This window comes from Urocitellus parryii, chromosome 13, assembly GCF_045843805.1.
Source record: "Urocitellus parryii isolate mUroPar1 chromosome 13, mUroPar1.hap1, whole genome shotgun sequence".
Lineage (NCBI taxonomy): Eukaryota > Metazoa > Chordata > Mammalia > Rodentia > Sciuridae > Urocitellus > Urocitellus parryii.
In genome coordinates this window covers 64,315,050-64,335,665 of record NC_135543.1, presented here as the reverse complement: position 1 = coordinate 64,335,665, position 20,616 = coordinate 64,315,050, and the positions used below count along the sequence as shown (strand labels likewise).

Below are 20,616 nucleotides of genomic sequence, written 5' to 3'. Positions count from 1 at the left end.
GAAGTGAACTTAATTAATTTTATGATTTGGATCATAACTTTTCCTCCAAGGCCCCTATGCTACAGGCTTGGACTGGTGGTACTACTGGAACTTTTAGGAGGTGGGGTCCAGTGAAAGGAAGCTGGGTCACTGGGGGCTTGCCCTTGAAGGAAATACTGGACCCTCAGATTCTTCCTATCTTTCCTTTTCCTTCCCAGATGTCATGACATGAGCAGCTTTGTTTCACCACATACTCAAGCCACAATGTTGTTGCCTCCAGCCCAAAGCAACAAGGCTAAGCAAACATGGACTGAAACCTCTGAAATCATGAGCCAAAATAAATCTTTCCTCCTTTTAAGTTGATTTATCTCAAGTGTTTCATAGCAGCAGAAAGATGATTAACACATATATTAACTTCAAACCTGTTAGCTCACAGATTAGTAAAACTGGGAAGAAAAACAACTGAGCTCAATTAATGTTTTCTGAAATTCCACACATAATAATTTTTTTCCACAAAGAATAAAAGGCACAAAATTATATTCACAAAATACCATAGAAGACAGACTTCCTTTAGGAAAGAAAAATTTTCAGGAAAAAAAAAAAAAAGACAAGAATTTAATAATATACACAAATACAGCTCTTACCCGGTCTTCCTTCTTAGGCAACTGATCCTTGATGAGAGTCTTGGTTCGCCTGAGAAACCAGCCAGACATCTTTTCTGCAAGCCTTTGCATGGCCTTTCGGCCAGTAGCTAGTTCTCTTTTTGTTGCTGTGTGTCTCTGACCATGTTCTACTGGGTCAGAAAACTGCTTCTTGAAGTGGATCCTGCTACCTAAAAGTCCTGGCACAGCCCTTCAGTAAAGCAATAAGAAAAATGTGACATTTTATTAAGTCATCTAAAAAGAAAAACATTCACTTATTTTTGTATCTAAGAAATATCTTCATCCACTTGTTTATAAGACAACAAAAACAAAAGCCAAGAAAAAAGTGTTCTTCTTTGATAATGGTTTCAGTTTATAAAAAGATAATGACGGCATTGGTAAGTTAGCTATACTTACAGTGCCAAGAATAACATGTAAAGGTAAGTTTGCATAGGATTGTCTATACACCATGTTTAGGATCAAATAATTCTGCAGTTAAATGACTAATCTTTTGGTTTTTGTTTCCTAAAACTAACAATTAGCTAACAAGAGAGCGTTAAGGGAAAGAAGTACTCAATAATTGTTTTTCCTAAACAGTTTTTTCACTCACCAGTCCATAACACACCATAGTTCCTTCATGTTGTTCTGAAGAATGGTTCCAGTGAGGCCAATGCGAACATTACACTTGAGCGCTTTCATAACTTCTGTTACTCTCGCCTTTGGATTCTTGATTCTATGAGCCTCATCCACAATGATAGCTGACCACTCCAAACTATAAAGTAAGAGTAAAATCAGTAAACACTGCGAAAACTAAAATTTTTAGAGAACAGTTTTCCCTACCGAAGTTTTGTATACCCCATCATTATTTATTCTTTGGCTATTTCATTGTATTCTTACCTAGTTAGTTAAGTTGTCACAGGCTTAAATAGGGTATAAGAATAAAATGTGCATGAAGAATATAAAAGGGTACAGAGATTATGCTTAATAACAGTGGAATGCTGGGGGCTGGGGATGTGGCTCAAGCGGTAGCGTGCTGGCCTGGCATGCGTGCGGCCCGGGTTCATTCCTCAGCACCACATACAAAAAACAAAAAGATGTTGTGTCCGCCGAGAAATGAAAAATAAACATTAAAAAATTCTCTTTCTCTCTCTTTCTCTCTCTCTCTCTCTCTCTCTCTCTCTCTCTCTCTCTCTCTCCCCCCCCCCCCTCTTAAAAACAAAACAACAACAAAAAAAAACAGTGGAATGCGGGCTGGGGATGTGGCTCAAGCGGTAGCGCGCTCGCCTGGCATGCGCCGGGCACTAGGTTCGATCCTCAGCACCACATAAAAATAAGATAAAGATATTGTGTCCACCGAAAACTAAAAAAAAAATATTAAAATTTTTTTTAAAAATAACAGTGAAATGAAAAAACAAATTTAAACATCACTAAATGACAACAAATTTTTTTAAAGCAGCAAACTGGAAACAAGAATACAAATAAAAGAAAACTTTGCAACATTAAATCTGCATGAGAAGACAACAATACAAACTCAGGATTTTTTAAAAGCTGCAATACGTTACTCTGCTTACTGAAAAAGTGTACTACCATTGGATAGTACAGTAGCAATGAGCATGCATTGTGGTCAATCTACGAACAAGAAACAGAGTCCTGTGGAAAATGGAGAATGGTCAATTTTAGGCACTGAACAGGGGAAATGCTTAAGAGTTAGAAAACCCAGATGTATTCAAAGACAAATGACATGTCCAAAGGAAACAAGAGCCAGCCTAACTGGAATACTGAAGCATCAAGAATAATAGCTATAATTGAGTAGAAAGCCCTGAATAAATAAAAGTTAGGAGTTCAATTTAGACCCTTTCCTCACATTATGCTAAAAATTAATTCAAAATAGACGAGAGAGTTAAATATGAAGTAAAATTATAAAGTTCACAAGACAAAAAAAAAAATCTTCATGATTCAGGGTTAGACACAAACTTTTTAGATATGACAGCAAGAAAATTTCTTAAAAACTGATTAGTTGGACTTTAACAAATCCTAGTTGGATAAAAGACTTGAATATGGAATACATAAAGAACTATTACAACTCAACACAATAGAAAGCAAACCAATTAAAAGGTGGGCAAAAGACATTTTGCCTAACGTCTTCTTGAGAGGGAAAAGGGCTGAGCAGTGAGAAACTGTGTTGGAGACAACTGTTATGTTAACTGCTTACTCCCCAAATTAGGGATGCAAAAGAAGTACACACTCACTTTGCCACTTTAAGATCAAAATTGTACTTAATTCCTAATTAATGAGAGATGCTTTTCTTTACAGGAAAATACTATTAGTAAGTATAGAAGAAAAATAGAAAAACATATAAAACCCAATAAAATAAATAATACAGGCAAGAATTTGAATGCGCTAATACTTCTAAGTAAAAGGGCTGAGAGAATACTTAAATGGTAGTAAAATATCACCTCACAAATTATTTGCTCATTATAAGAGAAACACCTTTACAGTGGAAGGGTCTGGTGACCATCTCCTTAACCTCTGGGACAGGCCTGGTGTCTTTAACAGTGCAAGAGCCTGACAGGAACAGGCCCTGAAGTGCAATGATGTGAAGTCTACAGCATTGTTCATGAAGCAACCTTGCCCAAAAACATGAATCTAATTAAGACCTTAGGCTAGAATCAGTTTACTCAAGAAATCAGATGGTAGAGGAAAGCAATTTTTGTTTGTTTGTTTGTTTGTTTTGTTACTGGGGATTGAACTCAGGGGCACTGGACCACTGAGCCACGTCCCTGACCTTATTTTGTATTTTATTTAGAGATAGGGTCTCACTGAGTTGCTTAGTGCCTTGCCCTTGCTGAGGCTGGCTTTGAACTCGTGATCCTCCTGCCTCAGCCTCCAGAGCCACTGGGATTACAGGCATGCGCCACCAAGCCCAGCAGAAAGCAATTTCTTGAGAAAGCAATCAGACAAATCTAATATATGAGACATCCTAAGAACAACTGGCTTGGTCCCCTCAAAGGGTCACATCATGAAAAAAAAAAAAAAGAGTTGGAAAGATGGATAAGATGATTTACAATAGATTAGGAGAGACTAAAAACACTGAGTAACCAGATTCATTATCTGAAGCTTTATTAAATCTTGCTTTACAAACATTAGATAATAAAGATATTTTGAGGATAACTAAGTACATTTTATCTGTTATTAATTTTTTTATGTGTGAGACCAATGGTAAAATATTTGCAGATAAAAGTTCTCATGCTATATGCAACTTACCGAAATGATTCAATACCACTGTACATAGACAGAGAATATAAAGAACTGATAAATCTAAGGGGTAAGTATATAAATGTTCTTAATTCAAAATTGAAAAAGGGAAAAGCCTTCAAGAACAAAGAGGAAGAGAGAAAACAGCCACAAAACTCTCAAAGTTGGAAAGATGGATAAGATGACTTACAAAAGCAGAAAAAGCAGTACCGTAAGCCAGCAGTGGAGAAAGCCAAGAAGCAATCTGATTTATACATTTAGGTCTTAAAAGGCCAGGACTTGGTGGCACCAGATGCCTCTGGAAACTAGAGTGAGGAAATGCTCAGCAGTCTGTTCAAGATGTAGTTGAATCTCCTAGAGACCAATTCCCACTCCACGGAATAGTCGGACTAGGTTACCCCAAAGTGAAGAAATGAAAAGCAAAACACAGCAGTCTTCATTTTCTTTAAGATATTATTGAAATCTGAAGAAAATTTTAAAGTTATAGTATAATCATAGATGTAAAAAAATAAGACAATTAGTATGAGCTGAAGGTACAGGTAAGGAGTTTAGGGGTAGATGGAATAAACTGCAGCTCTTCCTACAACTCTTTTATCATATTTGGCCTTCAAATCATATGCATATATAACTTTGATAAAGATTAAAATAAAGTAAAAAAATAGAATAAGAAAAACATATAGTTTACTCATACTCTATAGTATGCTTTTCTACCCTTTGGATTATCTATGATAAATGTACAGAGTATTATTATCACAGCAATAATATTTAGTCAGATGAAATATTATTCTTTGAAAAAACTATCAAAATAAAGACATCTGAACGAATAAATACAACAAAATAAATAAACAAATATTGTAATATTTTGATTCTACTAATCAGATAAATAAAGAATTAGTAGTTACATAATTCTCGGAATTCTTTAATATTTATAGCAGTCATAGAAAATAACCAATTAACAAATATTTCTTCAGTAACTAATATGTGCCAAAAGTGTAATAAGCACCAAAATATAAAATTAAAACTAAAATCTATATTAAAGAGCTTATAGTCTAAAGGCATAAGCAGGTAAAGAATAATGAAAATATGAATGGTGCTATCATAAATCAACTTATCACATTCACCTAACTGTATTAAGTCTCTTGGGGGGTACAGTATGCTTGTTAAAAACCCACACATGGTCAATGTGTAAATCTCATGTCCATGACTAACTTCATTACATAGACTTGGACAACATACTTAATCACTCCATGCTTATTTTTGTTGGTGGTGGGTGTGTACCAGGGATTGAACTCAGGGGCACTTGACTACTGAGCCACATTCCCAGACCTTTTTTGTACTTTATTTAGAGACAGGGTCTCACTGAGTTGCTTAGTGCCTCACTGCTGTTGAAGCTGGCTTTGAACTCTAGTCCTGTCTCAGCCTCCTGAGCTGCTGGGATTATAGGCGTGTGCCACCATGCCCAGCTTTACTCCAAGCTTTTAATTGCCTGTCTTCGGCCAGCATCCATGAAACAGTAACATGCTAACTTATTAACCCTAAGGGCTAATAAGACCTAGAAAAAATGGTGTTCTAAACCCAACTTTACCAATAATTACATTAAGTATGAATGGTCTAAATACCCTGAATAAAAGGCAAAGATTATCAGAATGGATTTAAAAAGCTATATGCTAACTATAAAGAGATTCACTTCAAATATGAAAAAGAAATGTGAAATAAAAGATGGAAAACTATATACATACAATAAGCATAAGAAGAATCTATTGTTACAGATGCTAATATCAAAGACAAGAAATATTATTAGAAATAAAAAGAAACACTTTTAAATACAAGGAATAATTCATCAGAAAAAAAAATAACAGTAATTGCACCTGTGCCTAATAATATAGCTCCAAAACTACATGAAAGCTGCAGACTGAAAGGAGGAATCAGGCTTTCATCTCAACACTTCTCTCTCAGAAACTATGAACCAGGTCAAAGAAAATCAGTAAAGATGGAGAACACTTGAATAATGCCTTAACCAAGTCTTCTTAATATGTATAGAACACTATACTCAACAAATGTAGAATAGACTTTTTAAGTGTGTGTGGATCAGAAACACGCAAATTACATTACAAGATACTACGATATACTCACTAAAATGGCTAAAAACAAAGGCTGACAATGCAAACACTGGTGAGGATGTGCAGCAACTGAACTCTCTCTAAGGTAGAATGGTAGGACCATTCTAGAAAATGATTTGGCAGTTTCTTCTAAAGTTAAACCTTCTCTTACCCGGAAACTCAGAAATTCAACTCCCAGGTATTTACCCAAAAGAAATGAAAATATTATAGTTTAGAAAAAAGGCTTAAAAACAAATACTTCTTGAAATTTTATTTATAATAATTTCAAACTAGAAAAACCCAAATGGACATCCTCAAGTGAATAGGTAACAAAATGTGGTATACTTATAAAATGAAATACAATTCAACATTTAAAAAGAACAATCACTGAGGACTGGGGATATAGCTCAGTTGGTAGAGTGCTTGTCTTGCATTTACAAGGCCCTGGGTTCAATCCCCAGCACCACTAAATAAATAAATATTAAAAAAAACAACAATCACTGATATACTCAATAACATGGATGAATCTCAAACATGCTCAGCAAAAAATGTCAGAAACAAATGAAGAGTGCTTTCTAATTTTATTTTCTCATCTGTAGTGACAGAAATCAAAATCAATGGGTAAAGACTGGAGAAGGAATGACAATAAAGAGAAAAGTCTGGGGACAATAAAAATATGTTAGACTTTGTTTAGAATGATAGTTGAGTTCAAGTTTCCATTTGTCAAAAGCAGAGGTCAGTCAATTACAATCGAAGGGCCAAATCTAGCTTGTGACCAATTTTGTATAGTTAGCAAGCTAAGAATAATTTTTATATATTTGAAGGGTTATAAAAATTAAAAAGAATAATACTTGACAGATACTTTACGTGGCCCTCAAAATTATCTGGGGTTTTTGTTTGTTTGGTTGGTTTGGCTTGGTCTGGTACTGTGGAATCAACCCACAGGCACTTAACCACTGAGTCACATTCCCAGCCCTTTTTTTATTTTGAGGCAGGGTCTTGCTTAATTGCTTAGGGCCTGGCTAAGTTGCTGAGGCTAGCTTTGAACTCTTGCTTTAGCTTCCTGAGTTGCTGTACCTGGCCCCAAATATCTGGTACTTGACAGCAAAAGTTTGCCAGTTCTTAGTCAAGATTCATCAAACTATATATAGCTGTCCCTTGGTGTCTGCAGGGGATGGGTCCAGGGGACAAATCCATGAATGCTCAAGTTGCTCATACAGAATGGCACAGTATTTGCATAAAGCCTAATGCACATCCTTCCATATACTTTAAATCACCTCTATATTACTTATAACTAATACAATGTGAATGATATGGAAATAATGGTTATATTGAATTGTTTAGGGAATAATGTAAGGGGGGGAAGCCTGTACAAGTTCAGTATAGATGCATTATTTTTTATTTTCAATCTGCAGTTGGTTAAATTCCCAGATGTAGAACTTCCAGGTATGAAGGGCTAACCATACTTATAATCAGTATTAAGTATTTTGTGCCAAATTAGTGCTTATTAAAGTTGAATCTAATAAAATTTTCCAGATGGGTTTGAACAGTCAGTTTTGGACCCACCCTGTCATTTTTCCAGATGAGTTGATTTACTAAAAGTTACATAGTTAATTAGTGGCTTTTGTAATTTTAAATATATTTTATGCTTATAAAATTAATGAAACAACTACTGATTGTTGTTTTTATTCATTTTTATCTTATCTAAAAGCATTTATTTTTTGATTTGAAAGCATCACCTTTAAAAATAATGTGGTTTTCTGCCATTAACTCTTTCACTGACAATAACTGACTATATACTGTTTTAGCAATTTAAAGATATTCAAGAACTTTTTCTAATGCCATACTAGGTATAAACTGTATCCTAACAGGCAGACAGACATCTTAGCTAACAGCAGATCAAAGTTAACAATTTTACCAAGGCTCAAGTTGTTGCTGGCACAACTATGAAGAGTTTAGACCTGGCTACTATGTTCCCTCGGCCAGACTATTATAAAAGCCTTGCCAAAATAAAATATCACAGACTGGATGAGTTAAACAAGAGAAAATTTCCCACAATCCTGAAAGCTAGAAATCCCAAGATCAAGGTGTCAGCAGGTTTGGGTGTCTTCTGAGCCCTCTCTCCTTGGCTTGCAGATGATTACCTTCATGCTAGGTGTGCTTTCCTCTTTGCATGCATGTGCTTGGTGTCAGTTTCTCTTCTTACCAGGTCAGCATTAGGTTACAGCCCCACCAAACCTAATTTCTACTTAATCAACTCATTAAAGACCTACCTTTAAATACAATTGCATTCTTAATTACTGTGGTTGGGACCTGTCATGTGGATTTGGGGTAGAGGCATGATTCAGCCAAACTTCCAAACTAGTCTTTCTCCTTCAACCCAGCTCTCCTGTCTGCATACGCAGCAGCCAGAATACCAAAAATGCAAATCTGATCATTTGTATCATCCTGAACATGCTAAAGCACTCCAGAGCACTCTCTTGCTCTAAAGATATAGACCAGAATACTCTTAAGTGGTTTTCAGTACTCTTCATGATATGTTCCTGCTTACCCACTGTGTTGTCTCCTGGCCACATCCCTTTTACAACTTAGGCCATAGTACTTCTCAGCCTGTGTGTGTGTGTGTGTGTGTGTGTGAGAGAGAGAGAGAGAGAGAGAGTGTGTGTGTGTGTGTGTTTGCACATGCTTTTTACCACTCTCCATTCCCAGCAGACTCCCATAATTAAAATCATTTGTGAACTCTGGATTCTGTCATACTACAGAGGTACCATATGCACAAAAGAGTGTAAACAAGCCTTACAACAAGTCTTGAGAATCTTCAGCAGACATCCTGGGCTAAATTTAGGAAACATGTAAGAAACTGTGGAAACCCTGATGGAGGTTTTCTCTTCACAGAAAATAAGTTCTTATAAACTACATATTTTAATAAATGTAAAGTAAAATTAAGAAGCTAAAGACATTTAGAGCTTCTAAAAATCATAATTCAAAGGGATAAATATAATTGATACCAGTAGAAATTTAATGCAATCATTCCCATTACACCCCTACCTGTTAAGTTCATCCAGACACAAGCGCAGTGTTTCATAAGTTGTTAGAGCAATTTCGCATTTCCTCTGCTTTATACGAAGCAGTTCATTGTCTTTTTTGTTACCGTGTAAAACAGTGACTCTGAAATATCCCCAGGTATCCAATTCATCCTTCCAGTTGTAGAGGACAGAAAGAGGAGCAACTATTAAGAACATCTAAAAGGAGAGGAAAAATACATTGGGTGTTTTTTAAAAATGAAAAATAATGCCAAAAAAGTGAAGTCCAAAATATCTACAATCCTTTGATTTAATTTCGACACTAGCGAATAAAAATACAACTGAGTGACTGGCTGTATTTGGCCATAGAAGACCCTTAAAGGCTAACTATTTTGTGGCTTAAATAGATCATTTTTTTTAGGATATATTTTCTTATCTTTATTTTACTTATTTATTTATTTTTATGAGGTGCTGAGTATCGAACCCAGGGCCTCACATGTGCTAGACGAGCACTCTACCACTAAGCTACAACCTCACTCCTTAAATAGGTCTTATTAGAACAAAATAGGTACCCAATCTTGTCCAAAGGAACAGCTGTTGTTGTTTTTTTTTTTTTTCCCACTGATAAAAGGCACTGAAAGATGAGAGAAACGGCTCCCCAAAGAGTGAATCAGGAAGCTAGTAATAACTTCAAGAGCCAAGAGAATACTGTGAGTATACAAGACAGGCCAGTCACCTCTCTTAAAATATGTGGTCTTCTGGAACTCTCTTCCCTCTTCAATTTCCAAGCCCATTTCATCTATCCCTCCCTCAGAAACTCTTAGTTGAGGACACGGAAAATTCACTGGGAAAACTGAAGCAATTAGAAGGAAACCTCCACCTCTCATACCATGTTGTAAGCAGCCTACCTACATACTTCCATATGTCCTGCCTTCCCACCTGTGCCCATGCATGAGCTGTTCACATCTTCAAGACAACCTTTGAACTTAACCCTGTGGCTCCCATCCATCTTTTCTTGTAACCTACAGTTAATGTTGCAGAAATGGCCTGCAATCTTCCCTAAAGAACTAACTTTTTTTATTTTCAGTAGACCACATCTATGGCAAACATAATATTTCCCAGAATTCAAGAAACAAGCTCTACAAAGAAACAAAACAAAATCCTCTTTCTCAACCCTACATCTCTCTCTAGCTACTGCTCCATTATTTTACTCTATAGCAATGATTTTCAAGATGCTTATTATCTCAACTGTCCTCCTGCTCCTTCTTGAAGTCATGCAAAAAGGACATCTTTCCTAACCCTCTGCTATACTCTAGAAATGGAATGTCCCCCAAGGGCCCATGTGTTAAGGAATTTGTCCCCAGCACATGGAGCTATTAGGGGATGGAGCCTACTGAGAGGGCCTTAGGCCATTGGGGATGCACTATTGGAGAAGATATTGGGACCCTGCCCCCGATTCCTTTCTTTCTCTTTCATTTCCCAACCATGATGACATAAGCAGCTTCCTCTGGTATGCTCTCCAATGGCTTATCATAGGCTCATAATTTATGAACCAACTGACCATGGACTGAAATCTCCAAAACTGTGAGTCAGATTAAAGCTTTTCTTCTTATACAACATTTATCTCAATTATTCTGTCACAGTGACAGAAAGCTAACTAGCACAGCCTTCAGCAAAAACAGTCCTTTTTAAGATTACTAACATATTTATTTTTCACATGAATGCTTTAGCATTCTACTGATATTTCCTGTACTTACTCTGAACACTGCTGTCTTCAGAAACTTTTAAGGTTTAACTTTTAATAGTCTCACTATTACCAATATTCCTAACCTGCTATATTTACCAGAATTATCAGCTTCTTTTCTAAAGAAACGTTACTTGATAGATGATCCGATTAAACATACTGAAAATAAAATAATAATATACTGCTTTACATACTGCCCTCTCTTCTGTGCAACATTTCATCTAAGTCATTAATCACCTGTAAGAAGTCAAATCTGTGACTATGTTTTAGAAAGAGAAGATGACTAACCTCCTGAATGTGAGAGTTCCTTTCCCCATCCCATCATGAAACATACATGAGCACTTTCTTGTCATAGTCGGTTCATTTAAAATACTTTTACCCTTTGGAGTTTATCCTATGATTCCATTTTTCTCCTACTTTCAAATATAAACTCAGGGTTCCAAGTACTAAATCCACTTGTAGATCTCCTTCTAATTTTGGATATTACAATATGAAAATATTAGGTCCAAATTCCACCTGAGCCCTTGTAAGTAAGTTTTCTACAATTCCAGTAGTACCTATAATACAATTGCAGTACCAAGAATTTATTCAACAGTTAAAACTGTACAATTTGCCAAGATAAATGCATAAGGATGTTCATAGTGGCTTTGTTTGCAACATAATCTTCTTGCTAGTAACAGGGACGAAAGAAATTCTTTTTAGTAAATAAAATAATTGAAAGTATTTATGTTCATTCACTAATTTACTGCTTATGCTGGTTTTGTAAATGCCAAAAATAACCTCCTCCTCTATATTATGAATTTCACTTAGAATCTCTAAAGTTTTATCATACAAGATAGTAATACTTTTAAAATAAATTTACTATGATTCATCTTCATACAGACTGAACTACAATCTAAACTTAGCCTAAATCTAAAGAATTCTTCCAAGATCAGTATTTGAAATGCACAGTTCGTGTCTTTCCCTTTAGGAATTTATTCTTGGCACATCTATTTCATGCATTTTTGATTATTTATTCAGTTGAAAAGTTTATAATTGTATGTGAGATGTATCATATTCTGCACACATTCTTCAAATCTACAACTCCTTAATTTGTAACATTCAATTCATTAAAAAGGAAAAGGGGTTCAAGGAGTTCTGATATTAATTTTTCAGGATTCTGTTGTAATTCTGGCATTAGCATAATAAGTGTAAAGAAACTTATTTGTTCTGTAGCTAACTTTCAAAAATGCACATTGCTTTAAATGGACCAATACAGACGGATGTTTCCAGAATTTCATCAGAGTCATAACTTTGTATTTATTTCTGGGAAATACTATATGATGTCAATGATGAGCTCATTAAAAACTTGAAATTCCAGTTCAAATGATTAACTGAACACATGTATGTGCTGACACCAATAAAACAAAAGAACAAGTATAAAAATAGATCTCTAATAGTGATAGAGTACCTAGAGGGGCACTACCAGCAAATCCGAACAGTACAGGAGCAGATAAGAACTGGCATAAACTGAGGAGTCCATCCTGCATCTATGAAAGAGCAGGAAAAGGCATTTTTCCTAAAAGGAATCTGAAACAAGAAGCAAAACAAACCCACACAGAGCTGCTGAGGCTCAGGGTCAAGAAAAGAAACTGCTGAATGACTCCAAGAAGGTACAGATTGTCAATCATCTGCCAAAGAAGCTGATTTTAGTCCCCAGCTTCCCCTACATAAAATACTGGGTACATTTTTCTAAAGTGGAACTTATTTGGAAGAATTCTACAGTAAGTGTTAGGAAAAAGGAAAATGTTTGAATTTCAAAGATAAAGTCCTAAACACTCCCAACACCCTCAAAAATTTTCCTTTTCAAGGAAAAACAAGTCAGTTCAGCACTGAACCTTCATATGCAATATGGATTAACAGAACATAATAAAATTATCTTGGTAAACTCACAAGATAAAACTTTAAACTTAGATTTCTACATGCAAATAAACTGCCAATTAAGTGTGAGAGCAATATACAAACAAGAAGTATGAAACAAGAATTGACAATGTTGAACAAGCAAAAACCATTACAAACACAAAAAGAAATGAACAAACTCAAAGTCACAGCAGGAAAATTTATTATATTTCTGTTAGGATTCAATCCTCAAATAAATAAAAAGAAAATCAAAACAGCATCAAGAATTTTAATGCAATTAACAAAGTGATTAAATACAAATACTGTATGACCATAATAACAAAGAATGTAAGACATAAGTAGACATTTGAAAACAAAGACTACACAAAGTACAACATCAGAGCATTAAAAACACTTTACTATGGGTTCGAGGGTCGATCTCGTGCATGGGTGTGTCTTCCTACAGCCCCATGGGTGAAGCTATGCTCACCTGTTCCTTTGTAATATAACCCCTTGCCCTGTTTAGGATAGAATCTTCCATGGAAGTGCCTTGTGTGTGTCCCCTTCTCTTACTGTGCCCTTGGGTGTGGCCTACCCAGGTGTCAGTCAACCTGCTGACAGTGGACATCATGAAGATAGACTCAGCCCCCTGAAACCTGACCCCTTGCCTCATTTGAATAGCTTCTCCTCAATAAAAGGGGTCACTGTGTGCTCTCGCTCTCTCTCTGTCTGTGGACCCTTAAGGTCAGAGGAGCTGTCACAGCGAACCCAAAGAAAAAGGTATTTGTGTCTCTTGTGTGGTTATTTTGCGCAGCCCAGTTAGCCCAGTTCAAATGGAGTGACCCCCTGAGCCTTTTAGTCGCTAACAGAAACCCGGCACTTTACCACGAATTTAACCACAGAGAAAACTATATTATTCATCTGGAATAATATTATTCTCCTGGAAATTTAAAAACTTCTCTTTAAAATAGTAGTTGGGTAAAAGAGAAGAAAAATAAATTGTACATAATTTAGAAAAGAATAATGAAAAGATCACATCAATATCTATGGAATGCAGCTGAAGTAGTTCTCAAAGAAACATTTTAAGCCAGGCATGGTGGTGCATGCCTGTAGTCCTAGCAGCACAAGAGGCTGAGGCAGGAGGAGCTCGAGTTCAAAGACAGTCTCAGCAAAAGCAACTTGGTGAGAACCTGTCTCTAAATAAAATACAAAAACAGGCTGGGGATGTGGCTCAGTTTTTTTTGAGTGGCCCTTAGTTCAAACCCCACTATCTGCACTGTCCCACGCCAAAAAAAGGAACATTTTAGTTTAAACAAAATGTTTTAGAATATAAAAAGGCTGAATATAAATCAATAAATAAGTCAACTAAAGAAGACAGAATAATAGCAATATGTATTATAGCAAGGAATTTACACACACACACACACAAATTCATAAAGAAAGAAAAAGAGGCATTAATGACAACTGAGATAGCTATCAGTATATTTTATCATACCATCAAATAAGTACTTTTCTTTTCTCTCCTCCCATTCTTGTTCTAAAATATTTTAAATATCTTTAATTATATTTAAATTTTAAAATATTACTTTACACTTCCCTTCCCCCCCACCACCTGTTAATTATCACAAGTAGCACACAAAAGATACATAAACCCTGCACTAAATTTAGAACAAAAGAACTAAATCCAGGGCTAAAAGCAATACTTCAATCTCCAATACTTAGATACATTATGAATCACCATGCTTTTTAGGATCCAATCAAATCTGACAGGATGCATTAATGCTATTAAAAATAATAAGAGAATTTAATTATAATAACTTAAGTCAATACTTCTCAAAATTCTGCCTACAAACAGCCCTTACAATAGATAAAAGTAAACTTGGATTTCTCAGTAATCTTGTACATAAGATTTGTATGAAACAGGCTATTTTAAAACTTGTGGCAAGTAGTTCATTATCATAATAAAATAATGATCTCATAAAATCACTTCATCCTTGTTCTCATCCAGTTTCCTGGATGCCGAGGATAATATAAAAGACACAGAAGTATAATATACTTTTGGTGCATTGCACTGCTTTATTAGAAATCTTATTTTTTGTAATAACTGTGTATATTTATAAACATATATTTATGAAGTAGAAAGCTGGAGTAAGAATATGAATAGCAGTCACAGTCACACAGACAGAGACGAGCATATATTTAGTCTTTCAAGTTTCAGCTTCCTTGAATAGGGAGAATTTGTTTCATAGTTTTGAGACCTAATCAGTCCCCTAAGCAACTTTAAATATCAATGACATACTTTCATTACCAATATCCATAACTGTCTCCTTTTCATTCTTGCATTAAAAAAACCAACATAATGAAGACTTCAATTAACTTTATATATGCATTCATGGAAGCTTAACAAATAAATCTGAGCAAATCATGTAAATATAACCAAGTAATAGATTTAAATCTCAAAATAAATTCAAGCTGAAATTATATTCTGCCATTCTGAGAAACAATCAAATTTAACTAGAGGATGAAACTGGTAATCCTTCAAAAATTAGGTCTATGAAATAAATATTTTAATGTTTTTAAATTCTTAGTTTTAGATTTATAGTATGTTGTGTGACGTTTAAATGTTCCTCTGTGCCTCTGCAATTCCAGCTTCATGAGTTGAAAATTTCTATATACTTTACCTTTTTTGCTATAGAAGAAAGCGGTTCCTTCTTCATACTTCTTAGTAAAAATTCTGGCATGTTATTTTCAATATCCTCACGTGTTCCCTTTTTATGCAACACTGCAGCCAGAAATGAAATAACCTGGGATGAAGGAAATATTTTTTTTAATCATTGTGGATAATGTATTGTGATACAAAATATCACTGATTACATGACTATCCAATTAGTGACAAAGTACATAAAAATAGATTTGTTGAAGGGAAATATAAAATGAAAAACTAGTATTGATTTTCCTCACTTGTATTAATAAACAAGTACATTATAATAGGAAAAAGCATATTGCTATGTCTTCCATGCTAGGTAGTACCCACTCAGTGAATATTTTCATAATTCTATCAGGAAGGACATTACTTTATTATTTGGTTCTATCCATGAAACTATCTCTTCCTATCCTCTATTAGAATAAACTGTATAAATTCTTCTTTCCTTGTAGAAAAATAACTCCAAAACAAGAGTAATATTTGGCTCATGAATCTGTACACTTTTGTTCATCTAATAAATAAAAGTAGAATGACAGAATGTTATTTTAAGATAATCTAATATAATTCATCAATACAACCACCACTTTGAATTATAGCTAGTACCCAAAAATCAAGTGAGAAAGACAGAAAGATAGAAAAAAGAACACATCATTTCACATACAAGCAGCAAGAAATACTGAATCAATAAGACATTGGCTGGAATTTTAGCTCTGGATATTTGACAGCTACGTGAACATGAACAAGGTAATTAATCTCTCTAAATATTATCTATAAAAATGTCAAAATAATATTGGCATGATTGTTTTAAAGACTAGAGGGAAGTTGTATGAGGGGTCTATATGGGGGAAAGAACTGATCATTACTTAAAAATAAATTATAGAAATATTAAAACTAAAAAACAAACTGAGAGAATCAGAAAAACCATAGAAAAAGATATTTTAAACATGTAAATACCAATAATCTGAATCACAAATGACAGAAGAATGAATGGCACATGAGAAATATCTGAAGAAATCAAAGTTGAAAATTATCCAAAAAATAAAAAATAAAAAGCATAGATTCAATATCTAATAAGAACACCAAACCAAAGGGGAGCTGGGGACCAATCAAAACAAAAATAAAAAACAAACTTACAGGGGTTGGGGTTGTGGCTCAGTGGTGGAGCACCTGCCTGGCTTGTGTGAGACACTGGGTTCAATCCTCAGCACCACAAAAAGATAAATAAATAAAATTAAGGTATTGTGTCCATCTACAATTAAAATTTATTTTTTAAAAGCCTTACAAATATCCACAAATAGGTGCTACACAGAAAAAAATAAATATTAAAAACGGAAGAAAAAACAACTACCTATAAAGCTGCTAATAGGTAGATAAACAGCTGACCCTGCACTAAAAACAATGGAAGACCTACAACACAGAATATTCTCAAAGTTTCATAGAAAATAAAAGCAACCTACATTTTTATACCCTGTAAAAATATTCAAGAATGAAGAGTAAAGATAATTTTATATAACAAAAAACTGGGTCAATTCATCACTAAAAGAGCCACACTAAAGAAAATAACTGCAGGCCCCGGTCCACCCCTCCACCCACGGGGCAGACACGGGCCAGAGCCTAGCCTCTGTCACAGGGCTGCCTCTTCCGACCAAAAGACTACCACCACGGGAGCCCAGGCCCAGCTCAGAGCCTTTCACACTGACTTGCGTAGGATCCAGGTCTGGGGTAGGTCTGAGTTCACCTCCCACACACACACATACCTGAGAGCCTAAGCCTAACCCACTTCCATCTTGGGACACTACCGTCATCAACATAGCCTTCCCCAGGCAGTAACCCTAACATTTTGATAGCAGACAGGGCCTAGAAGCAGCTGCATCTCAGAGCAGGCATCCCAAAGGGAGTGTGAGGCCCACCCTTTCAGTCCCATCTCTGCTTCCATCTTGGGGCACCTTAACTGTTATCTTGAGTTACCTCAGCTATTGCTACCACCACCTTTAGATGCAGTAGCATACACTGAGGGACACCAGCAGGGTCTAGAAGCCCCACATCAAGGTGAGGTATACAAGAATATAGGGAAGAAACTGTAATATCTCAGATCCCCTCTGCAAGAAAGGAAGACACATAGACAATATGAAAAAACAAGGGAAGAAAGTGCCCCCAAACAAACCAGGACACTATAATAAAAGAAACCATGGACAGTGAAGTTGATGAAATGTAAGAGAAGGAGTTCAGAAGGTTCATAATTAAAATGATCTGTGAATTAAAGAATGACCTAAATGAGCAAATACAGGCAAAAATTGACCACTCCAACAATGAGATAAGAGAGCAAATACAGGTAGCAAAAGATTACTTCAAGAGATAGAGACCCTGAAAAAAAAAAAAAGTCAGAAATCCTTAAAATGAAGAATATAATAAACCAAATTAAAAACTCAATAGAAAGCATAACCAACAAAGTAGATCACTTGGAAGAAAGAACATCAGATAATGAAGACAAAGTATACAATCTGGAAAATAAAGTTGATCACACAGTGAAGAAAGTTAGAAACCATGAAGAGAAAATCCAAAAATTACGGGACAGCATCAAAAAACCAAATGTAAGAGTTATTGGGATAGAGGAAGGCACAGAGTTTCAAATCAAAGGAATGCACAATCTCTTTAGTGAGATAATATCAGAAAACTTCCCAAGCATGAAGAACGAATTGCAAAACCAAATACAAGAGGCTTAGAGGACACCAAATGTACAAAATTACAACAGATCTACACGAAGGCACATTATATGAAAATGCCCAGCATACAGAATAAGGATAGACTCTTAAAGCCACAAGAGAGAGGAATCAGATCACATATAGGGGGAGACCAATTTGTATCTCAGCAGATTTTTCAACCCAGACCCTGAAAGCCAGAAGATCTTGGAACAGCATATACCAAGCTCTGGAAGAAAATGGATGCCAACCCCAAGAATCTTATATCCAGCAAAACTAAATTCTAGATTTGATGATGAAATAAAAACCTTCCATGATAAACAAAAGTTAAAAGAATTTACAACTAGAAAGCCTGCACTACAGAACATCCTCAGCAAAATATTCCAAGAAGAGGAAATAAAAAACAATGATGAAAATCAGCAGAGGGAAGGATTACACTAAAGGAAAATTTAATCAGAGGAGAAACCAAATCACGTTAAATACCAAAATTAAACAAAAATAGCTGGGAATACAAATCATGTCTCAGTAATAACCCTGAATGTTAATGGCCTAAACTCACCAATCAAAAGACACAAACTAGAAGACTGGATCAAAAAAATAAAATTTAAAAAAAAGAAAAGATCCAACATTATGCTGCCTCCAAGAGACACGTCTCATAGGAAAAGATATCCACAGACTAGAGGTGAAGGGTTGGGAAAAATCATACTACTCACATGGACTGCGGAAGCAAGCAGGGCTTTCCATTCTCATATCAAAAAAAGTAGACTCCAAACTAAAGTCAATCAAAAAGGACAAAGAAGGACACTACATACTGATCAAGGGAACCATACACCAACACCAACAAGACTTAACAATTATAAAATCTATATGCCCCAAACAATGAAGCATCTTACATTCATCAAACAAACTCTTCTCAAGTTCAAGAGTCAAATAAACAACAACACAATAATTTTGAGTGACTTTAACACACCTCTCTCATCACTAGATCGATCTTCCAAACAAAAGCTTAACAAAAAACAATAGAACTCAATAATATAATCAATAACTTAGACTTAACTGATGTATATAAAATATTTCATCCTTCAACGAGAGAATACACTTTCTTCTCAGCAACACACGGATCCTTCTGTAAAGTAGACCATATACTATGCCACAAAGTAACTCTAAGCAAATATAAAAAAGTAGAGATACTATCCTGCATTCTATCAGATCATAATGGAATGAAATTAGAAATCAATGATAGAATAAGAAATAAAAGCCACTCCAACACCTGGAGACTAAATAATATGTTAGTGAATGAACAATGGGTTGCAGAAGACATCAAAGAGAGATTAAAAAATTTTTAGAGGTGAATGAGAACACAGATACAATGTATTAAAATCTCTGGGACACTATTAAAGCAGTTCTAAGAGGAAAGTTCATTGCATGGAGTTCATTCCTTAAAAGAAGAAAAAGTCAACAAATAAATGACTTAACATTACATCTCAAAGCCCTAGAAAAAGAAGAAGAAATCAACACCAAAAGCAGAAGACAGGAAATAATTAAAATCAGAGCTGAAATCAATGAAATTGAAACAAAAGAAACAATCAAAAAATTGACAGAAAAGTTGGTTCTTTGAAAAAATTTTTTTTAAAAAAATTGACAGACCCTTAGCCATGCTAACGAAGAGAAGGAGAGAGAAAACTCAAATTACTAACATACATGATGTAAAAGGAAATATCACAACAGACAGTACAGAAATACAGATAATTAGAAATTATTCTGAAAACTTGTAATCCAATAAAATAGAAAATATTGAAGGCACTAAAAAATTTCTAGAGTCATATAATGTGCCCAAATTGAATCAGGATGATATAAACAATTTAAACAGATCAATTTCAAGTGACGAAATAGAAGTCTACCAACCAAGGAAAGCCCAGGACCAGATGGATACACAGTCAAGTTCCTCAAAACTTTTAAAGAAGAACTAATACCAATACTCTTCAATTTATTTCAGGAAATAGAAAAAAAGGGAGCAATATCACCCTGATTCCAAAACCAGACAAAGACACATCAAAAAAAGAAAACTTTAGACCAATATCTCTAAAGAACATGGATGTAAAAATTCTCAATAAAATTCTGACAAATCGAATACAAAATCATATCAAAAAGATCATGTACCACGATCAAATGGGATTCATCCCAGGGATGCAAGGTTGGTTCAACATACAGAAATCAATAAATGTAATTCACCACATCAATAGACTTAAAGATAAGGATCATATGATCATCTCAGTAGATGCAGAAAAAGCATTTGACAAAACAAAGCACTCCTTTATGTTCAAAACACTAGAAAAATTAGGGATAACAGGAACATATCTCAACATTGTAAAAGCTACTCTTACTCCTTCCTGCCTTCTTTTGATTGATAGATATTTTTTAGAATGGACTAAAGACTCCAATTAAATGTCAGAGATTGCCACAACAGACAAAAGAGCTATGTACAAGAGATACACTTTAAAGACAATGGTAGCTTGAAATAAAGGATTGGGGGGAATACCATTTAAAAGCAAGCATACTGGAGTGAGTATCTTAATATCAAGTGAAGGATATTT

The 20,616-nt window shown here is 35.0% G+C and overlaps 1 protein-coding gene across 2 annotated transcripts in view; it reads right to left on the bottom strand.

The window, feature by feature from the left end:
- The window catches only part of Ercc6l2 (ERCC excision repair 6 like 2), a 113,898-nt gene that overhangs the window by 80,362 nt on the left and 12,920 nt on the right, over nt 1-20,616 (bottom strand). For both annotated transcript variants that reach the window (XM_026401976.2, XM_077792403.1), the window contains exons 3-6: nt 15,301-15,423; nt 9,023-9,216; nt 1,231-1,392; nt 624-831 (exon numbers count right to left, since the gene is read on the bottom strand). In XM_026401976.2, coding sequence (XP_026257761.2) covers nt 624-831; nt 1,231-1,392; nt 9,023-9,216; nt 15,301-15,423 — 687 coding nt within the window. The remainder of the gene's footprint in view (nt 1-623; nt 832-1,230; nt 1,393-9,022; nt 9,217-15,300; nt 15,424-20,616) is intronic.